Below are 21,359 nucleotides of genomic sequence, written 5' to 3'. Positions count from 1 at the left end.
TACAATCACTTACTTACGCTACAAACCAGTGTTTTAAAAAGGGAGTAAAAGTTAAGATTTTATGTTGAAATATTACCCTGGTGAAAGTAGCTCATGTGACTGGTAATTGAGTTATAATCCTAAAGGTCAAAGTTACTTTCTGGCAAGTGCCAAAAATACAAGTAAATCCCGTATACTATGGGTTGACCGTTACCCAGTAAAATAAATAATAAGCTTGAAAAATTAGCTCTGATGCAACATGCAATCAGCAATTTAACCATTTACTAAAAATGATTAAATAAATGTAATAAAAAAATATATAATAAATCATATTTGCACCCAAAATGTAGTGGAGTGGAAGTATTAAGGAAATAGAAATACTTAAGTAAGGTACACCAAACGCAACATTATAGTCTGTCAAAAAAGAAAACGACAAAAACATGCTTGAGAGAATTTATTGGAAAAATCATGATAAAATAAATACAATAACTTAACATAAAAACAGAAACAACTTGATTGATATTTAGAAAAACTAATCCTCTTGTGGTGAAATGTATATATTGATGTGGCTGCAAAGAAGACATATTTCATGTGTTAAAAGTCTTTTAATACACTTGTGAGACGCTTCATTTTCTCTTCAGTGATTCTCTTGTTAGTTTCCATCTCCTCTAGGAGTTGACGCATCTCCTCCTCCACTTCAAATACCTGTAGACACACACAGAGACAGCCTCAGCTACAGAAACACTTCATTATAAAACGTTATAACATTTATAACGTTCATTATAAAGTTCTCATAAGCCTTGTTGGGTGAAATGCTAAGAACCAAAATGCTAAGAGACTTCATGGTATTCATTTTAGAGTAAGGGCTAGATTTGGCTTTTGTTCATATTAGTCACACATGACCAGTCACACAAAACAACTGTCCATCCAAAATGGGATGAATACTGCTAAATGCCTTGATTTTACCTTATGATTGGCTTGTTCAATCTGTTTCTGCTTTTCATTCGCCAGTCGAAGCAGCTCAGCTTGATGTGCAGCCTGGCCGGACTCAAGCTGACGACGAAAAGCATCATCCACGCAACGCAACTTCTCTACTGCAGCTCTGCAAGACAGACAAGTAAAACAATATCATATTTAAGGTAAAGCACTTGGAGGATGTTGTCCCATCAACTGCCTTGGATACAACTAACGTCCATTTTTTTAGGACAGATGTCTACAGAAAAGAAGCACAGACATAAAGCTAGCTAACCATTATTGTATTGAACACGACATCACTCACGTTGATCATGATACTGAAGAGAACTTCATGAGTCATATGATTAAATTGATGAGACATGTTTGACCTTGTGTGGTATTGTGGCCTACTTGTGTGCTTCTGTTGCTTTATCTCTTTCTTCCAGCAGCAAACGTTCCTTGGAATCAAAGTTGTCCTTCATGCGCTTCACCTGGCTCTCCAGCCGAGTGAGCAGGTCAGCTTTCTCCTGCCACTTCTTACTGGAATCACTAATACAAACAGAACATAACAATGTTGAATAGACTGACTGGATCAAGTAAACATTTTTCTATTCTGTCTGTGTGACCTATGTGCATGTTCATGCTTGCCTGTAAACTCTTTTGACGTCCTCGAGCTCAGCCTCCTTGTCCTCCAGCTGCTGTTTGAGCTCCTCCTTGCGAAGGCTCAGATGCTCCAGCCGCTCCCTCAGCTCAGTCTGTCGAGTGGTTTCCTCCTCCTGCTGCTGCTGGAGCCTCTTCTGGCCCTGAACTGCCTCCTCGCGCTGCCTCCGGATCTGATCATCACGCTCCTGCAAGGCCTGAGACAGCAGGAAGGCAGATGAGACGGAGAAACTGTTTCAGTATCCGTCAAGATCAAAATTAACATTAAGACAGAGAGATAGATAGATATACACAAATGCACATAAACAACAATTGACATACAATGCTCAGCGTTAAAGGCACAAATATGAACGTTAAAGTAGTAGCAAGTTGTGGTGTTACAAGCATTTTGCTACCTCTTTAAGTTTGCGGATGGTCTCTGTCTGATCATCAATGATTTTGGCTTTGATTTTAAGGGCATCATAGTCCCTCTCGTTCTGTTTCTTCTGAGTCTCCAGTTCAGCACCCAGCACCTCTATCCTAGCCTCCAGGCGTCCTCGATCCTGAGCCAGAGATGCTCCTAGTAAAGAGAAAAGCACTTACTGTTAAACCTTACAACTTTAACGTATATTTTTTATTCATTTGATTCCTTGTTCATTTAAATCTTAATCTAATTTTGTCAGTGCTTTTCAAAATGGTGTATTTTGTGCATTTCGATGCCTTATACAAAGCATTTTGAAATTCTTGTCTACTATGTCTAATTTACCTGCACAACCTTGTTACCTCATGTGAGTAAGAGTGTGTTTCTTTCAAATAACCACTAGATGGCAGACTTTACATGACACAAATTAAATACAACATCAGACTACACGGTACTAAGCCAAGAGTGAGTCAATTTGTAAACAGCCAATATGGAAAACCTGTACAAGTGTCTGTTAATATACTTTAACGTGGACGTCTCACACCTTGCTGAGCGAGCTCCTGGCCCCAGATCCTCCTTTCTGCCCGGAGGCCATCTATCACCGACTCCTGAGCTGTGAGCTGAGACAACAGTCGGGCCTTGTCCTTCTTGAGCAACTCAAGCTGCAGACTGACGTGCCGATCCTGCTCCACCTCTGCTTCCATGGAATGCAGTCGGCTCTGGCGGAGGGACAGACGGACAGTAATAATGATCAACGGCCATCTGTCACAGCTGACAGATGGAAAGGCAGCTGGATGCATTCAGAATTCATGATGTCTTAAAGATGTTTCCTACAGACTCAGGCTGAAAGATTTTTTAGGAGGCTGATGCCCTGAATCGGTCTTATTTATTATATCTTATATATCAATGTGATATTTTATACCTGATCAGACAATTTATTCTTATTTGCTAAGAAAAACTTCAGTCACGCTCTCTTTAACTTCCGCACTGTACCTTGAGATCAGTGACAGCGTCTTTCTTGGCTTTGATGAGCTCAGAGATGCGGCTCTTCTGTTCTTTGACCATGGCTGTGAGCTCCTGCACCAGAGAGCCAGATTTCTTCTCCCTCTGCTGTGACTGGGCAAGGGTCGCCTTGAGCCCTAGCAGCTCTGCTGTCATGTGATCACAAGCCTCCTTCACCTACAGAGGCAGGGAGAGGATGTGGAATGTGGATGAGATGTCTTGGAGTGAAGGACTTTTGGGCCAAGCATTACCTGATTTGACATGTTTATCAATCAATGTCACATTTCAGGTCTGACAGAGATGGTTCTGGAGCTGGGGATTTAAAGTCAAGCAAACTTTTAAAAGTTTCCATAAGAGAGGGTTCAGCTGTATTTTATTCAGACTATTTCAGCGGTCAAAGTTTAGAGACCTTAAAGTAGAAAATTGTGCAGCGGTAGTAATCAAGATTGGATTAAATTTTGTGTGGAGGCTGAATGAAATCTGTAACCATAACGAGAAAGTACAGATTGATTCAAATCCAATCCTTTTGTATAGCTTTCTTCCTGAGGCAATCACACATGCTTGTCCGTGGTGATGATCCTAATTCAATCTCAGCTTTCACCATCAGAAAAGCCTATCTAGATTGGGTTCAATTCCAGTTCAATCATTTCAGTTTTTACTCGACACAGTAATAATTTTTTGGACTATACAGAGGATGTTGAGAAAATTTTAGGACACCACATCAGTGATTACAGGCCATCTGTGTAGCAGGTGTCCATGCTGTAACAGACCTCAGAGAAGCGAGCCGCCTCGATGCTTAGTGCCATGCGGAACTCGTCCTCCAGAGCGGCGTACTGTTTTCTGCCCTCTACTAGCTTCTCCTGCAGCTCCTCCTCCCTGCGGGCGTGTCTCTGCTCTGCAGCTGCAACTTCTTTTGCAACTGCCTCGCGGAAATCTGCTCCGCCAGGCTGCAACCGCAACTCAAGCTGTTTTCTGTAAAACAATACAAACAAGGATTATAAATTGACCTATTTTAGCTATTGGGGTTTTTAGGATGTATTTTGTAATATGTGGATCAGAACATACAATTCCAACTGTTATTTAAAGCTGCTGTAAGCATTATTTTCTTATCAAAATAAATGTTAAACAGCTCCATATTCCAACGCTAATCACTGTTATAGATTGTTTGGTCAGTAATCCATGTATGTGTGTATAAAAGCTGCTGTGGAGGTGAGCGTGGTCAGATCGCGCCTGCAGGGGAGAGAGAGGTGGAGAGCGCCCATGAGAGCAAAGCCAGGTGAGTGATTTACAGAGCTGGCACCCAGTTACTTATCACTCACTCCCTCTAAATGCAGTAGCGTGCTGGACCTCAGATGGAGGAGGCATGTGAGGCGTCAAGAGAGGAGGACAAGAGCAGGACGGCAACAGGAGAGAAGAGAGCACGAGATGCACAAGCGCATTCGGGTCCTGGGTCTGCACGAGTGTTTGGGGGCTTAAACCAAATAAAAGAGGCTTAAACACAGTCCTGTGTACTTGCTCTGTGTGAGCAGAACTCACAGTAGCTTGGAAAGTGCTACAGCTGCCGTGGTGTAGAGAGGAGGGAGGGGATTGCAAACTGCACAATAGATAGAAAGTTAGCTAAAACAACGACAATTCTTACAGCATCTTTAAAATAAATGTAAACAGATTCAATATAAAACTGACCACATAAGTATCAATGTTAGTTTAGAAAAACGCATTTTAAGGTATTTTGTTACAGGAGACGAAATCAAAAACTCAGCTCATCTGCTTCATCAACATGTGTTGCTGTGTTGTTTGTGTTCCGATCAGATTTTTCCTAACAACCCCACAAGTATCATCCCATTTGGATTCAAATATTGCTTAAAAATGTTTGTCAGGCAAACTAAGCCTTCCCTTGTTAAAACCTTTCAGAAGAGAAAAGGAAGAAAATAAATGAAATATAATACAGGGAGTATTGTGTGAAAAAACTAAAACTAAAAAATGTTGCATTGATAACTCATAGGAGGGGTTTTGGTTTCAGGTGTACCTGTGCTCTTGTTCCCTGGATGCCAGCAATTCATGCAGCTGCTGCAATTTGTCTTTATACTGACGTACTGAAGCTCTCTGGATGTCCAACTCTCTCTTCAGAGCTGCTGCCCTGTTCTCCAGCTCCTGGTACCGCTTCATCTGAGGAAGGTCAGAAGGACACCATTTATACCTGCCTGTCACATCCTTTAAGAGCTGAAAACACTGTCTGCTGAATCTTTAATCTATTTCCATTTATTCACTCTGCAGGAGCGAATATGGTATAATAATGAACGATACTTTTTATATTTTGCTTTTCTTTCTATGTTGAGAATTCATAAGAACTACCTGACTGGATGTACACTATGTGTGTACACAGTGATACAATTTTTTTCAGATATACTGAACCAACAACACTACCTCCTCAGCCTGCTGTCGAGCCCTGAGTGCCTCTCCATGTGAGATGCTCTCCCCCAGTCTGTGCAGCGCAGTCTTGTGTTGTTCTTCACTGCTGCGGGCCTGCTCCAGCTGCTGGGTCAGAGACTGACACCTCCCCTCTAGCTCCTCAACTCGAGTCTGCAGTTCAGAGCGCCCCGATCGCTCCTTGAGCAACAACTCTTTTAGTCTGGATGGGGAGAAAGCATAAAAAAACAGTGTGCAGGAACAGCAGGAACAGCAGGAGCAGCAGGAGCAGCAAGAGATTTACCCTGAATGTGTATTTTAGTTTTGTTTGGAAACTGGTCGAGGCAACCGCTTTCAATTACGTGATAACCTTGATTGTCCTCTGTGTTTTATCTGCATCTGACAAAAAAGCGATAGCCTGGGAAATTGGAGAATCTGACATTATATGTAATAGTCTAAAATATATCCCATGGGAGAGGAAATAGAATTATAGATGAAATGGGAAAAAAAACGTTTATATATTAAAGGGCAGTCTTGGAGAGCTATACAACCACCTACAGCAGCTCTCCCTTCAAATTTGCAATGACTCATTTCTCTATGATGTGTCTCCTGATGAGCAAGTGAGTCAACAATAGCAGCAGTGTTCAGTGTCATTAGAAAGTGACAGCCAAGACTGACTTGTGTAGTACTGCTGACATATGCTTGTCACCTGGCTTCTAATTACACCCATAATGCAGATTTATCTAAGCAGGTTGTGATGTACGAAGAACAAGTGCACAAAATAGCTACACCTGACTCTATCTGTGCTGTGCAGAAGGAAGGAAGCTCACAGCTAAATGGTCTCATGTGTGGAAAGACAGAGATAGGAATATTTAATTATAGATAATGAGAGCCTCTGGAATTTAAATTTAAGACAAATAAGCAGAATGGGTGTGTAGGTTAGTGGCTTTTATAATAAACATCTTTATTATCACAGATGATCAGCAGGCATACTTTAAGGTTTTGCGGTGCGGCAGCCAAAGTGTGTGCTTTAATTTCATGAGAGGCTACAGGACAATGACAGTGAGGAATTTTAATGGTAGGATGGTAACTCATTGTTCAAGGATGAGACTGGTCTCAGGAGAGCCAATACAAAAGATGAAGAGGGTAGAAATGGATGAGAATCCATTATGCAGTTGACAACAGAAATCCACAGAGACAAGTTCAATTATCCCTTTCATCATGATATCTGCTTTAGAGCTATTGCACCGATTCATGTGGAAGCTGGTGTGTGCAGCGCAGACATGTGCGTTTGTGTGTCCGACCAGTTTTTCCTCTTACCTGTCGGTGGTATGCAGGGCCATGCTCTGAAGGTCTTTCTCCTCGTTGACCTTTGTCTGCAGGCACTTCAAATCCTCCGTTAGTTTCCTCACAGCCTGCTCAGCCTTCCAACGCCTCTCTCTTTCTTGGTCACGCTCTTCAACAATGGTCTGAGTGCACATACAAAAAAACACAAAAACAAAGAGATAAACTATTAAACATTGAACATTTCTGTTTCTATTTCTTTTAAGTACCAGTAAGTTCCTGTAAAGAATATAGACATGAATCAAATATTTATTTTATAAAGTTTTTTGGTTTTTTTGCTTTGCTTCAGATGGAGGTGTATGAAGTGATGTCACTCTGGGTCTGATCAATACAAGTTTGAAAAGGCAAGCGGCTTGAGGCTACATTACCTACTAAAAGCATAGCACACTTGCTGCATCGATATTGCATCTTTATTTTTCATATTGTCTATTGTGAGTTGGACAGTGTTATGCAAGTGCGATGCCAAATCAGTAGATATTCCAAGCCAGGGTGAAGGTTTGACTAAATATACAAAAAGAATTGTAGCAAGTATATGAAAAGGAAGGGAAATATGCTATATGCTTTGACTGCTGACTAGGACCAAAATGCCCAGAAACTTGAGCTGTCTAAAACAAATAAAAACAGATGCAATCATTTGCAAAGAACTGTGTTTACTAACAATGGTTTGACAAAGCGTTCCTGAGCCCATGTAGTAATATCCTTTATATAATCATGTGTTTCACAAAGAGGTGAACCTCGCCTCATACTTGTTTCAGAACGACTGAGCCTTTTGAGGATGATCCTTTCATACCCAGTTCCTTCCGTCAGCTGTGCTACCTGCTAATTTCTCCAAAGGGGGATCAATTAAGGAACATCTTAATCTAAAGACTTTTAATACTATCACCTGTTACCACTTAACCTGTTTACCTGTGGAATGTTCCAAACAGGTGATTTCTGAACAATCGACAACTTTCCCAGTCCTTTGATGCTCTGTCCCAACTCACACAATATGTGCTGCTGGCATAGATTAAAAATAAGCATATAGTTACAAAAAAACGTGTTGATGAGGGAAAACAATAAAAATATATTTTTTGTACAGTTTTCAAATGAGTATATGTCAAATTGGATTAGTTCATGATCAGATTCTGTGCTATTTTACACAGCGTCCCAACTTTTTGGAATCAGGGTCGATTCCCAAAAAGAGCAAAAGTTGAATGAGAAATGTTATTTTGTTGTCTTGCAGTTATTCATTTTGTGCAGGTGTTATCTTGTATTCTGTCTTTGTGCAAAATAAAAAACAAATACAAACCAAAGTATGCCTTCACAAAGATATGGTCTCAGACACACAAAGAATATCTGCTCTCGTCTTGTGTGGAGACATAACCTTTTTGCATATTACACTCATTTAACAAAAATAGAAGCTGCCATTCAGTCAGCGGGTGAGCTATCAATGCTGCAGTACCCTGTAGGTTTCCTCCTCAGTGGATTTGGTTTTCACGTCACCCGAGGTCTTGGCAGCTCTCAGAGGAACCCTTCGTGTTAGCCCCGCTGCGTCTTTACCCCCTGTGCTGTCAGCCTTTCTCCTGGGCCCCACAGCAGACTTAGAACTCTTCTGTTTATTATTCTCCTGATCACTGCACATAAAACAAATCACAGGTATTGAACCAGCAGTAAAATTGATTATCAACAGCCATCCAGCTAATGTCAGGCTCTCTAAAGGTCAAAGCAGATGGCTTCCTCACTTGTATAGGAAGGCGAAGTTTGAACAACTTTGAATTGAATTTGGAGCTAATATTTTAATATCACCTTGCCTCTGATGAGGACAGTGGGGAGCTTACTTCAGTTAAATTACTGAATCCTAAGCACATGTCATCAGTGGCTGATGAAGTAAGATGAGGGGGTAGAACATGGAGGCACAGTCGTTAATCATGGGAGCGAGATGACAGCTGTAATTTCTAACAGAGGGGAGGAAAGTTTACCGCATCGCTCAGAGAAGAAATAGTACCACCCCATTTCAGCCGAGAGCTGAAAGAGACCTAACGATATTAGGTTGATGCATGATGAACAAAATAGAAATATCCATCGCTGCATGTTGAGTTGATTACTATGGCTGCAGCCTTTGTCAATTACAACATCGCAAACACTTGTGTGTCAGCTAACTTTGGCAAGTGTCTGAATGTGATTATCACTCCTCACGGGTGCACTCCCTGATTTTGTTATAGTCTACAATAAAGCTGAAAATGTCTTCACACCGTTGAGTTTCAAAACATTAACAGTGAGTTCTGAGCAATGTCGGGCTTTGTGAGGGTGGCAATTAGCTGCTGTAACAAAATTAAGGAGTACACAAACAAACTTATTATTTCCACTCCAGAGAGTAAACATCTTCATTGTGCACAGATATGGAGGTACCTGTCTGATCTCCGGCCCCTAGTCTCCTTGGAGTTCGACCTTGTCGATAGGTTACGATGTTTGGGGATCCTGGTGCGTCTTGTGTTTTCTTTCCCGCTGTCACACTCGCTGTCAGATGTGCGATCAATGCTCCTTTTGGCTTTCTGTACGATCAACTCAGACGGAGTATGGGATTTGCCACCTGCAGGGGTCTGAGTAAATATTGCAGAAATACTTATAATGTTGATGCGATAAAATATATATTTAACAGTCTACATGTTTGGTTGAATACAAACGAAGCAATTAATAAAACAAAGGGTATTTGATAAACATAAATTGTACCAATTAGAAAAACCTTGTAAATCATGAATTAAAATTCCAAATGTTTTATGGCCTGCTGAGGATAAAAGTCTGAGGAGAGAAGCTGCTTTGTCTGTCTGTCTGCTGTAATGGTGCAGCAGTAAAACAAAGTTTACTTTGTTTCACGGCCTCCATGGGCCACCAAAATTGACAAAAATAAGTTTCTTGTATCTGCTTTAAGAAGAATGCTCTAAATATGAAAATGCAAAAACACTGCTATTAATTTTCTTTTATATGATTTATAAGATTTTAAATAGGTTATACAAGCTACGTGTGTTGGCTAAATACTATTAATTTCTTCTAAAATATACCCTCTTTGTGTTATCTCACTTACACCAAACCTTACACAAATATGTCTTAATAAATGAGAAAATGGCTGACAGCAGTGATAAATGGGCACCTTCTGGATGAGTTGGGACACCTGGTGCTCCAGTTTCCTGATGCGTTCTTCATTCACGGGGTCTGCTGGATCAGCCACAGTGGAACAAACTGGCTGGACACTCTGACAATCCGGTTGTGCGACTGGATCTGTGATTGCTTCGGAGGCTATTCGCTGCCGGAACTGGCTCAGTAACTCATCAATGCGGGGTGTGGTGAGAAGGACCTCGCCTTTAACCTGCAATAGGAACTTTTATTTGTTTATTTTTCTTTTTCACTGTGAGCATTTTCTTCCAGCAGGGATCCCACAGTGGGTGTGTTACACTACACTGCAGCTGGTTTCACTAATGAGAAAACCAGATGGATATTAGACCATCTGGTGCAACGGATGTGTGAAATGAATTATTAGGAAAGAGATCAGATTCACCAACTCTCACTATCCTAGTATAAATCCACAAATTTACATAATATCCAACAGTTCGGTGGCCGGTGGGAATCTGCTCTTTACAACAACTAGAGTATTGCAGGGGGACACAGTGGTTCAATAATTAGTGCTGTCACTTCCCAGCAAGATGGTCCTAAGTCATTAAGTCTTTTGAGCACATCCAGTAACATAACACTTTCCTTCATCTGTCAGCACTTTCAGAAGTTGAGTGGACAGGCCCTGCATGTGTGTATGAATTTCATAAATCCAAACACAGTATGAAAAAATCCTATCAGGGGTCTTCTGAATGCATGACTTGTTTGTAATAAAGGAGAGAAAAGCTGCTCTGGGTAATTCATCATCATTAAATTTTAAGTGATGTTGATTTCATTTTAGGACAATCAAGTTGATTGTTAAACTGTAAAATATCCTGCCTCCATTACATATCTTTGTCAGATGTTTTTGATAACCACATTTAAGGGTTCACTGCAAAAAATGTATCTGTATTGATTGAAATATTGATATTGACATATTCTACTTTCCTAATACCAGTATTAGCCCCCCCCTAGTCTGGCTCTGAAGTTTACATATATAGTAGACGGACGGAGATTGTTTTTGCATTTTTTTGTACTAGGCACCCATATTTTACACAATAAACCTGAGGTTATGAGGAAGCCACATTCAAAAATAAACAATAGTAAATCTTACCCCTCTAATGCTTCTCATGTCCTATTTTATTATGCTTTATTCAAGTGTTATAAATGAATGTGAGAGCTCTTCTGTGACTATTTGCTAACACTTCTATGCTGCCATGTTGGCCAGTATCTCTTGCAAAAAAAGACAATCTATCTCAAAAGACTTCCTGGTTATGTAAATGTTGCATTAAAAAATAGAAATATGATTATTTTAATGAAATATAAGGGTATAATTAAAAGGCTTATAATGGAAGTGTGGCATCAAAATTACCGCTTCATTGCGACTAGTATCCGAGGACAGAAGGAGGTCCACATAGTCCTCCAGACCGGGGATATCACAGGGACTCACTAGACCTGGGTGTGATTGACTTCCTAGCCGATCCACTCCGTCCAGAACAGAGATCTGTGGCAAGGACTGCATAACAATCTCCCAGTAACCTGCAGCAAGATGGACACACATATACTTTAAACCCTAGCAGGCTACAGCAGTGTGACTGCCCATGAACACCAATTTTTGGTTTTGTAGTATCAGTGGCTTACAGCCTGGATTAAACATCAGGTGTTATGGTGGTTGTGTTGCAGAGAATAAAAAAAAAATACATATCTAAGAGAATAACCTCTCCACTGTACGTACTATCCCCATATCGGCTATTGGTGTGGCTCACTTAATGAGATCTGAGCACAGTTAATATCAGTGTATCCACGCATATTGACAGCAGGGGTTTCTAAGAATGCTTCAAGTATGCCCTTATGGATTTAAACACATGCTTTTAACAGCTACTGCTGTAAATTAATCATGAACAGGAAGACAGGGATAATGGATGCACAGCATAACTTATAGGGAAAACAGGGGAAAGAGTTTTACATTAATCTAACCGCTGCCAATCCAATTATTAACTCACATGCACAGAGAGATAAATAGACCACAGTCATATTTTTAAGTGGCTCCAAATGTAGCTAGCTCAGATTTTCATTGTGCATACATTACAGACGCTACAGGAGGAAGAAAACGTTAGTTGGTCAGTTATCCTCTGGATTCGCGAGTGAGTCATCGAAAACAACACAGAGAAAAGAAAGGGACCAGCTGTTTATAGCCCATAATCATAATGCCCGTTACTACACTTTTTTAAATGTCCAACACATAAAATCCTTTTAAACACTCAATTATCTGCTTTTTTTGGTACAGCTAAAGCTAACACAGTCTACAATACTATTTTTTGTATTGCTTTGTGTTGATGTTGATTTGTACTACATTATACTGAGAGGTGTTTCTAATATGCAGTCTATTCTCATTTATATGCAGTGGACAGAAAAGCAAAATACGAAGCCTCCAAAAGGGTTGTAAAGGTGAATCAACACATACACTGAACATTATTAGCTTCATAAATGCAAGGTTTGATGCGGGGCTGTTGTATGACATTATTCACACACTTTTATCCAGTCTATTTCGAACTACATGTGTTAAAAAATGTGGAAATGCAAAGTGTGCAAATGTGTTCAGTGCTACAAGTAAATAAATAAATAATAAGTAAATGCATTATTATTGAAATGAAAACTCCAAATGCATCATGCCATACCTGTTGATCTACACACGGGGTTGTCTCTGCCATCCTGACTCAAAATGACCTCTTTCAACGATTGCAATCCAAGTAGGCACTGCAGGAGGTGATCGATGCTGTCCAGGTGGTTGCCTTGGAGACTGACGTGCTTGAGCTTGTATTCCAGACCATGAAGATACAACAAGCCTAATTTACAACATTGACATGTCAGTCAACAGTTAGTATTTTCATTTTCATTAAATATAACTCTGGTCAGTCCATATTAAACTCACCAGTGAGGTTGTTTATCTGATTGTAGGACAGGTTTAATCTTTTTAGGTGCACAAGGCCATTCAGTCCTGAGGTGAAGGGAGGGGACAATAACAACTGAGTGATTTTGCAGCCCATAAAACAGTGACCATAAACACAAGACTGTAATGAAGAATTATCACCTGAAGAACACCCACAAAGTTGAAACATTTATTGTACGAGTAAAATGGAGACGAAAAACTCACCTTCAACCTTAGTGATTAAGTTACAGGATAAATTCAATGTCCTCAGGGAAGTGAGGGAACTTAGACCCTCAATCTTTGAAATGCAATTGGACGAAAGGTCTAAGTGCCGCAGGTGCCAAGCTGAGGTCAGGCCCTCGATCCTTGGGATGTGATTGCAGTGAAGATTGAGGGATGTTACAGTGGGACTCAGGTGGACATCTAGCAAACTAAACAGAGATTGACAAATTGAGACAACAAATTCACCATCAAAGGAGAATCTTGATCATTTTGTGTCGAGGCCCAATTGTGCTTCTGGAATCAAAATCTATATAACAATTTGGGGGATTTTCTTTTTCTATTAATCAATTTATTGTTTATCTTACGGAAAGTCCCGGAAATTGGGAAAATGTCCATCACAAGTTTTGAGAGCTGAGGTTGACATCTTCAAGTTCAAATGTCCTGTTTTGTCATTTAGTTCACATGAATATAAATCTCAGAGAGGGAAAACAAGAAACTAGTGAATATTTGGCATTTTTGCTTGATTTTAATGTCTGAAAGTATTAATGAATCATTTACTGAAATTGTTAATGATAACCTTTCTGTTGATCCACTAATCGACATATTGTTACAGTTCCAAAACCTGGCATGTAGCATGTGTTTTTAGAAAAGATGAAACTAAAAGATCGGCAATAACTAGATGAGCGACTATTTCGATAATAATTAAAAAATAAGCAAAATGCAAAACACTACCTGGTTCTAACTTTTCAGTTGTGAAGGTTTGCTATTTTCATTTGAGCCATATTATGATAAACAGAATATTTGGGGGTTTTGAATGTTAGTCAGTCAAACAAGCAATTTAACTAAGTACATTTACTCGACTAAGCTTGAATAGTCCTGTGGTACTTGTACTTGACTAGAATACTTGATTCTTACACTAATTTAAAATTATACTATACCATACCACCATCTTTCAACAAAAACGTGATGATCATCTAAACTCTGAACTTCCCAAGAGTATACAAAACAGTGCATATTGCTGTAGTTTGCCCTTGACAGGTACAACCTAGCTGCTTACACATTAATACGTTAGTAATAATAATCTAATAACATAGCTAACCTAACAGGACGTAAACTATAATCACTGCCGGGAGCCATTTTGCTATATAAAATAAATGGGTTTACTTTTGATAGTCTAAGTACATTTTGCTGATGATATTTCTGTACTTTCACTTAGGTATATTAGCTAACATGTTAAAGGATTTGGTTTTACTTATCATTAAGTATTTGTCATCGTGTACTTTTAATCAATTGAATGTTTAAATCAAATCGGGGGTCATATTTTTGGTGGCTATCAACTTAACCAGAGCTTAAAAAGAGCTTTGATAAGAACAATTACCTTGTAACTTTCTTGTCGATGAGACTGAGGTCCTTCTCTCCCATTACGACGATAAGCAGGTCGAAAGCTTATAACATAAACACAGCCACCACTGCTGTCACATCACGATAAATGTGCAGACAACTTGCTCGGAATTAGCCACCTAGCATCCTAGCTAAAGTTTACTAGCGAACAAGTGTACAAGGCAAATTCATTCGTAACTGTTAAAATGTACAATCTAACACCTAACAAGTGGAGTATGTTTTTTTTTCCGAAGGCCAAAGCACAGTTCCTGAGCTCGCTAAAACATTTGTTTTTGTTTTGGGCTTCTCCTCTTTCGAATTGAACGAGCCGCTTCTGGTATCGTACTTCCGGTTTGTACGACGTCGCTAACGGCAACATCCGGGAAACATCACCTCCTAGATCCGGTCTGTCCAGGTAAAGTTGTTAAACTTGTAAAATTGTTATTATATACTCGACAGTGTACTAGAAATACTCTGAATAATTTGTACACGTACTAAAAGTTTATTGAGAAGTCTTTATAGCTAGTTTTTATAAACTTAATTCCCAGCATGAAGTTTAAAAGCTTACTTTTTAACAGCCAAGCTTCCGGCTAGATCTAGCTCCTGTTCTTCAGCTTAGGCACAGTATATCTCCACCCACATAGGCCTATGAAAATATATTATTTAATAGAACTTTTTCAGTTGTTCAGGAGAATTCTACAATGTGATTTTGTTGTTTTGTTCTCTAATTGCAACATCTATTGCAAATCTGTCCATCCTGTGAGAGGGATCCCTCCTCTGTGAGTCTTCCTGAGATTTCTTCCAAACTTTCTTTAGACCCTCACTGTCTTGTGAATGCCCGCCTCTTTCTAACTCAACAGTTCCAGATTGAATCTCAGGTTTTCTATTAGTTACATACTGTGAAGTCTCAAGGGCATGAAATCGGAAATGTTGAAATTTCTTCACTTTGTCTGCACTTTTCTTTCATCGTGTTGGGCTTCAAAGTTTGGTTTTGGCTTAAGATAACAGCAGCTGACAAAACAATGTCAGCTCAATGTCCATTTAGAGGTTGTTCTATTACTTAATATAATCCCATGATCTTAATAAATAGAAGAAGCTAATACTTTGAGATGATCATGTTTTTTTCAACTGCGGTTTTCACGGTCAAAAGTAAATCTTTAAGCTCATGATAAACCAAAAACATAATGCCTACTCAACTGTATGAATTTCAAGTTTTACAGAATTCTAAAAAAGAAAAAGAAAAAAAAGAGCTGTCATTTATGTGTTCTTCTCACTCTCATAAGTGCTTTGTATCTATGTGTGTGCATTTCTCACTCGCTGTGTTTGACAATGATTTCCTTTTTGCTGTCTACTTTTCTTGAAGCAAAAAGCGCAATAATGTAGCTGCTAAGCCTCCAGTTTTTCAAAACTTCATACATATTAAGTACCAGCTGCTTCCCTCAGAAGTTGCAGGAATGTCTCAGCCCCAAAAATGTGGTGATTACAAGTTCCCAGTTAAAGAACAAAAAAATATTCTAACAAACATGCTGTATAACACATAGAAAATTTAATGGTTGTCAGAACATAAAATATTTGTGTGTAACAGAAAATGAGGCACTTATTTAAAAGAAACCATGACATTTCTGCCTTGAAAGAAATGGCTCTGTTATAATCTGCTAAATGAAACCTCGATTCATTTCCAAAAATAGACCTAATGGGAAATTAATATTGGCATTTGGCCTCTGCTGCACGTTGACACAACCCACTGGAGAAGATTGCTTGTAAAATCACATGTCACCAATATTTTTAAGCACTTGAAAGTGTCTTACACATGAGCAAATAGACCAACAGTATCCAGTAAATAGTCAAAATGAGAATTTTAAAGCCTTTGCCATTTTGGAATTACTAATAGAGCAATGTATTACATCTAAATGGCTCATTTTATGCTTGTTTTCCCTGAGAAATAATTCATAAAACTTCCTACATTAGCTCCGTCTTTGACTTATAGGCCTGTGAAACAATGGCTGCTGCGAGTCGCGCATCCCCGCTCAACTATGGCTAATCACAGATGTATTATAAAGATCCTGACCCCTATTATACTCGTAATTCCTCCAGCAGCTACAGGCCGGTGATTGATTCAGTTCATCACACACTGAACATTGTCCATATTAGAGAAGATGCATGACTGATCACTGTACTCACTGGCTGCTGGCCAGCAATGATAGAACCAATTATACCTGCAACCCCGCCAATGGCCCTCCTTAACCTGTGAAAATGATGATCTGGTGCTAATGAAGTGAGTGAAGATGAAATGCCATCTGCCTCACCACCACTTATCTCTCACAGGCTGTAGTTTTCAAGGGCACTGTGTTTAAAAAAAATATGATGAATATTCTTAGAGCCAATTCGAGAACAGCACTAATGTAAAGGAATGCTATAATTATGCGTGAGTGGAGATTTCTTATATTTAGCATCGCTGTGCCTTCATCATCACCTTGCAGCTCCCATTTGTTTTGAAAAATAGTTAGAGGGTGGAGGGAGACTTTTAGTTCGAATCAGGAAGCTCATTTGCAGTGTGATTTGTAATCTTATACAAAGTTAATAAGTGATATATAAAGTCCACAACCATGTGAGGCACTGTGATGTTGAACTGAGGCGTAGCATCGCTTTGAGCTAAATGTTGACATCAGCATGCTAACCTTCTAAAAATGATGATGTTAAGAATGTATTTATGTGTTTACCAAGTATAGCTTTTGGTTAACTTAAAGTATCAAAGCTTAAAGTACTCATTGCTGAAAAATGTTGTATTAACGTATGTACAATATAAAATTGTTATTTGTCATGTAATAATTAGGGCTGCAGCAGTATGAAATTTTCACGGTACAATCATCATCTTATCAAGGTAATATCAAGATATCACGGTCCACAATATTACACAGAGAATATTAGCTTTAGACTAATTATTGGGCTTTTTTCAACGACACAAATTACCAAGGCTGATGATTAAGCATTCTTTCACTGTTGGTTGCGACAAAGGATAGTTTCATTAGGGATGATTTGCTGATTATTTTCTAGGTTATTCAATAATTGTTTGGTTTGTCAAACAATAATTGTTTGGTTTGTTTTATATATATATACTATTAAGACTGACAAACCAAACTATATATATATATATTTATATAGAGCTGGACCCACAATCATGGTGAAAATCACCAAAGTCAGCAGGATCCATCCTCCAACCAGGAGCATGAATGTCCAAGCAAAAAAAAATCATTACAGTCCATCCTAGAGAGGAAGAGATATATCAGTCTTAGAGGTTGGAGGAAAAAATTTAGCCAGGAAAATAGTTGGAAGTTGTTTTGCAAGTCTAAAGTGAGTAAAAGTTTCTGCTCCGAGCTGAGAACCCAGAGTGCATCTTTTCAATTGTTTGTGAAAATGAAAGCCACGACACTCAGGCAGACTTTTTTTGTTGTTGTTTTTTTGTTTTGGGGAGGAACGGGTTTATTTCAAAAACGAATATCAATCATAGCTGTACAACAGATGCAATGAATACAAATGATCCATAATAGCCACATTTTCGACATGCTGATAGTAAAAAATAGTTATCTTATGTTTCCCATGAAATGAATGTAAACAAAATTCAAAATGCATCTTATCATGTGTGACAAATGAAAAAACATTATATGCATAAAATACTGTGTGGATTTGCTGTGAATAAATTACATACCGTACATTTCAGCCAAATGTACGAACAAAGCAAATCACATAAATTAAAACGTGTTCCTCTTACATTCATAAGTAGCTCTCTACCAGCGTCGCGGCTCATCACAGAAACAGAACAAACATACACTTTGCAGTACAACAAAAGAAGGGCATTTAATGGTTCATCTGTTTTTTTTTGTTTTTTTTTAATGCACAATAAAGACAATAATATATTAAGCACATGATATATTGTCCTTATTTTCCAGAGAGGCAATTAGTTTGAAGAAGGGAAACTACTGATTGCTCTCTGCAGTTGATCTTGCGGTTCTCTGGAGAATATTCATGACCAGCAAGTACACATCAGGAGTGTCGTGTTCTCTAATGAGGCAAACAAGCAACAAACATGTCTGAAAAAACTCTTCCTCTGCTGTCAGTCACTCTCGTCTTTGCTTCCCCTTTAATTTTGAAATACACCTTCTTGATGAGAAAGGTTGTGCTGGTATCTGTTCTCTCAACTTCTGGTACTGTAGGACCTCCTTTTTCCCCCAACTTGAAAAAAAAAGGGGAGAAAAACAGACAAACTGTGGTGAAAATTCATTATTAGCGGCTTCACAGTAAACCTATGTAGAAACGGCAGCTATTTTTAGGAGCTTTATCTGCAAGATCGTTCTGTGAGATGGGTGGAAAAACAGAGGACGCGTGGAGGCTGTGACTAACGTTCCTGATATTACCTGAACCGCTGTGATATCCACCTGAGGACAAACAGTTCATTAGGCCATCGCCTTAACGATCGATCATATTCAGAGTGGCTGAAAGAGATTTCCGTTATCAGGCACTTGAGGACAGCAGGGAGGAAATGTCAGCCAAGAGGCAAATTAAATCTTGCAGCTATTTGTTCATACAAAGAAAATCAGGGGATTTAAATGTCGCTTGATGGAAAGTGCGGATGAGACGGAGTCCTAATCTCTGCGGCGGTTCAGACAGTCATCAGTGATAACTGCAGAGAAGCTGCCTTTCCTTATGCGCCCAGACGGAGAGAATGACAGGCCATTTAGAAGAACAGTGTTTCTCGCTTGGCTTAAAAGTAGGAAAATAAGCCTCAGATCCTTTGCGATGCTGCTGGTGCCAACTTCAAGTTGTTGGGCATATGTTGTCCAGACATTAAAATTTCGATTCACAAACTAAAATGCCAATTTTAGTTGTCGAGAATACAACGGCTGGTTTGTATTCATATGGCTAAAGAATTATGCTCTTTGAAGCTTGGATGAAATACTGACCTTACTCAGTTGTCAATGTCCGATATGTGGTTCTCTATCTGCAATTAAAAGAAACAGTAATCAATCACAGCGATGACATCAATGAGATAACTACCCAACAGTCCCTTTTCAACTGTGCACCAATGGCAAAATATCAGAATATAAGAATTTGTCATTTAGAGCTGTATTTATTGCCACTAAAAACTTAAGTGTCCGTTCTGCTTCAATGCATTTATTGATTTATATGATTTTTCCTCAATAAATGAGACAGGAGGACAGAAAAAGTAATATGCAGATGCACACGAAGAGAAAACATCAACGTGTACTTTATTCAGCTCATACAGAGATGGTTGGGTAACTTTTTTTTTCCAAATATAAAGAATAAAGCGACTGCATTATATTTGAACTCTCTGCTCAGGATCTTTAGTCTCTACATCAGTTTTTCCCATGGCCAGGCATCTTGAAAGGCTATTCAGCCTTCCAGTTTGTGACTCAGATTTTTTTCCTCCACTGAGGAAAAATATTGTATTTTGTAGGAGACAGAAGATATCACCAGGTATAAGACCCAATATGCAAAGATGTAGGCGGAGACATACTGTTGAACAAAACTATAACAGATAAGTTCTGTATTATCTGACACGACTGTCACGTCCACCCAGCCACAGTTTACATGTTTGTCTGGATTATTTTCATTAAATGAGACTAAGACAATGAGGGATTTTAGTCAATCTAAGTCTTACCCAACTAGTTTTAATTGTTTAGTTCACACGCTCGGACAATCTAATTAACCCTTAGTCAGCCAGAGTGTGTCCAACTCCTATAAAATGTGAAGAGCATTGCTGGTTATTGAACCAAAACACTCTTTTGTAGAAGTGCAGTGCCCACAGCTTCCAGGATGAAAGAGTGAGCTTGCAGCTGAGAGTCTTAAGAAAGTTGAAAAGTATTAAGAAACAAACTTTTGGTTTTGGCCTTTTCATGGGATTTGCAAGTATCACCAGACTCAAACTTGATGGCAAACTGGTTTACTTAACACAAATGTACAGAGCAGTTTGTTTTTTTCAAATGGGAGATTTTTTTAATTTCCCAAACTTAGGTTGCAGGGTAAAAAAGTATTGTTTTAATATCAGGACCAATAGGGAAGCCATTATATTTAGCAAGCTCCTGATTTCCTTCTAATTTCTTTAAGAGGTTTATGTCATTTCGTAGTAATTACTGAGACATTTTGAATCCTCTTGAAATACGTTAATATCATCATGGGCAGCTTTAGTCTTCATATGAGTTGAATTGTTTGCTTTTTTGTGCACAACTTCCCTTCAGCTGGCCTGGAGTGCCCTCACTAAAACACTGTAGAAATAATTAATTGAAAATGTTCCAACTGAACACACGCTCTGTTTTCTCCTCCAGAATTGCACAGTTTCAGTTCGAGGAAATTAATATGAAATTACAGACATAAAAAGTGTTACCCGCTGAAGGCACGGAGTAATGGGAAATAAATAATTGTCGATGTGTATCTGGTGTAAGTTCATGCCAGGACGCAGGGTGGTATCAACGTTCTCCTCCAACTCTCCGCATAAAAGAAAATAAGTGTGTTTCCTAAAATGTCCTTTAACAACTGAGATTATGACTTAAATATGGTCAAATGAACACATGCAGTAGATATAGATCGAATGCTAACAAACACACCAGAGTGACTGTGCACACACCCTCCACACTCAGCCTGTTCCCACTCCCAACACGTCAAATACAGCAACCTGGTCAGTCACCAAATGCTTCTTTGATGCTGTAGTTAGCCCCGTAGCGTCAGTTCCCCTCTGAAATTTCCAGATTAGGTGGTAGTCACGGTGGTTGGGTGGGTCATATGCAGGACTCTCCACAAATGGCCAAGACACACCAAACATAATCAAAGAACAAGCGTCAATGAGCATGGTGAACTGTCCAAAAAGCCTCTGACAAGGGCTGTGCAGTGCCCGCGGTGCAAAACACACCTCACCACCAAGAGCCACGGACACACTTACTGACGGCC

The 21,359-nt window shown here is 39.2% G+C and overlaps 2 protein-coding genes across 5 annotated transcripts in view; both read right to left on the bottom strand.

The window, feature by feature from the left end:
* Window positions 1–418: 418 nt before the first annotated feature.
* Window positions 419–14,772, bottom strand: lrrcc1 (leucine rich repeat and coiled-coil centrosomal protein 1). 2 transcript variants are annotated; one of them, XM_030401717.1, is made up of 19 exons: window positions 14,398–14,772; window positions 13,023–13,228; window positions 12,801–12,866; window positions 12,547–12,714; window positions 11,241–11,407; window positions 9,873–10,088; window positions 9,134–9,324; window positions 8,187–8,358; window positions 6,722–6,870; window positions 5,420–5,624; window positions 5,022–5,161; window positions 3,766–3,967; window positions 2,987–3,172; window positions 2,538–2,712; window positions 1,989–2,152; window positions 1,582–1,790; window positions 1,345–1,482; window positions 946–1,081; window positions 419–684 (listed from the first exon to the last, which is right to left on the bottom strand). In XM_030401717.1, the coding sequence occupies exons 1-19, from the start codon at window positions 14,439–14,441 to the stop codon at window positions 574–576; spliced, it is 3,045 nt and encodes a 1,014-aa protein (XP_030257577.1). In that variant the 5' UTR covers window positions 14,442–14,772; the 3' UTR covers window positions 419–573. The 2 variants fall into 2 exon arrangements, with proteins under 2 accessions (XP_030257577.1, XP_030257578.1); XM_030401718.1 differs by lacking the exons at window positions 13,023–13,228; window positions 14,398–14,772 and having other exon boundaries at window positions 12,547–12,682.
* A 3,067-nt stretch (window positions 14,773–17,839) lies between these two features.
* LOC115572928 (RNA-binding Raly-like protein) overlaps window positions 17,840–21,359 on the bottom strand; it is a 47,301-nt gene continuing 43,781 nt past the window's right edge. For all 3 annotated transcript variants that reach the window (XM_030403436.1, XM_030403435.1, XM_030403437.1), the window contains 2 exons: window positions 19,358–19,395; window positions 17,840–18,629 (listed from right to left, as the gene is read on the bottom strand). In XM_030403436.1, the coding sequence (XP_030259296.1) occupies window positions 19,363–19,395 (33 nt within the window). In that variant the 3' untranslated portion in view covers window positions 17,840–18,629; window positions 19,358–19,362. The remainder of the gene's footprint in view (window positions 18,630–19,357; window positions 19,396–21,359) is intronic.

Source organism: Sparus aurata, chromosome 21, assembly GCF_900880675.1.
Source record: "Sparus aurata chromosome 21, fSpaAur1.1, whole genome shotgun sequence".
Classification (NCBI taxonomy): Eukaryota; Metazoa; Chordata; class Actinopteri; order Spariformes; family Sparidae; genus Sparus; species Sparus aurata.
Note: the sequence above shows the minus strand (reverse complement) of the source record. Positions and strands in the feature narration are given on the sequence as shown.

Excerpts from the sequence above, each read along its gene's own strand:
- lrrcc1 (XM_030401717.1), bottom strand. The coding sequence starts at position 14,441 with ATGGGAGAGAAGGACCTCAGTCTCATCGACAAGAAAGTTACAAG. Across the intron at positions 12,715-12,800 it reads TCAGATAAACAACCTCACTG|GCTTGTTGTATCTTCATGGT; the intron begins GTGAGTTTAATA and ends GTTGTAAATTAG. Across the intron at positions 5,162-5,419 it reads CTCGACAGCAGGCTGAGGAG|ATGAAGCGGTACCAGGAGCT; the intron begins GTAGTGTTGTTG and ends GACCTTCCTCAG.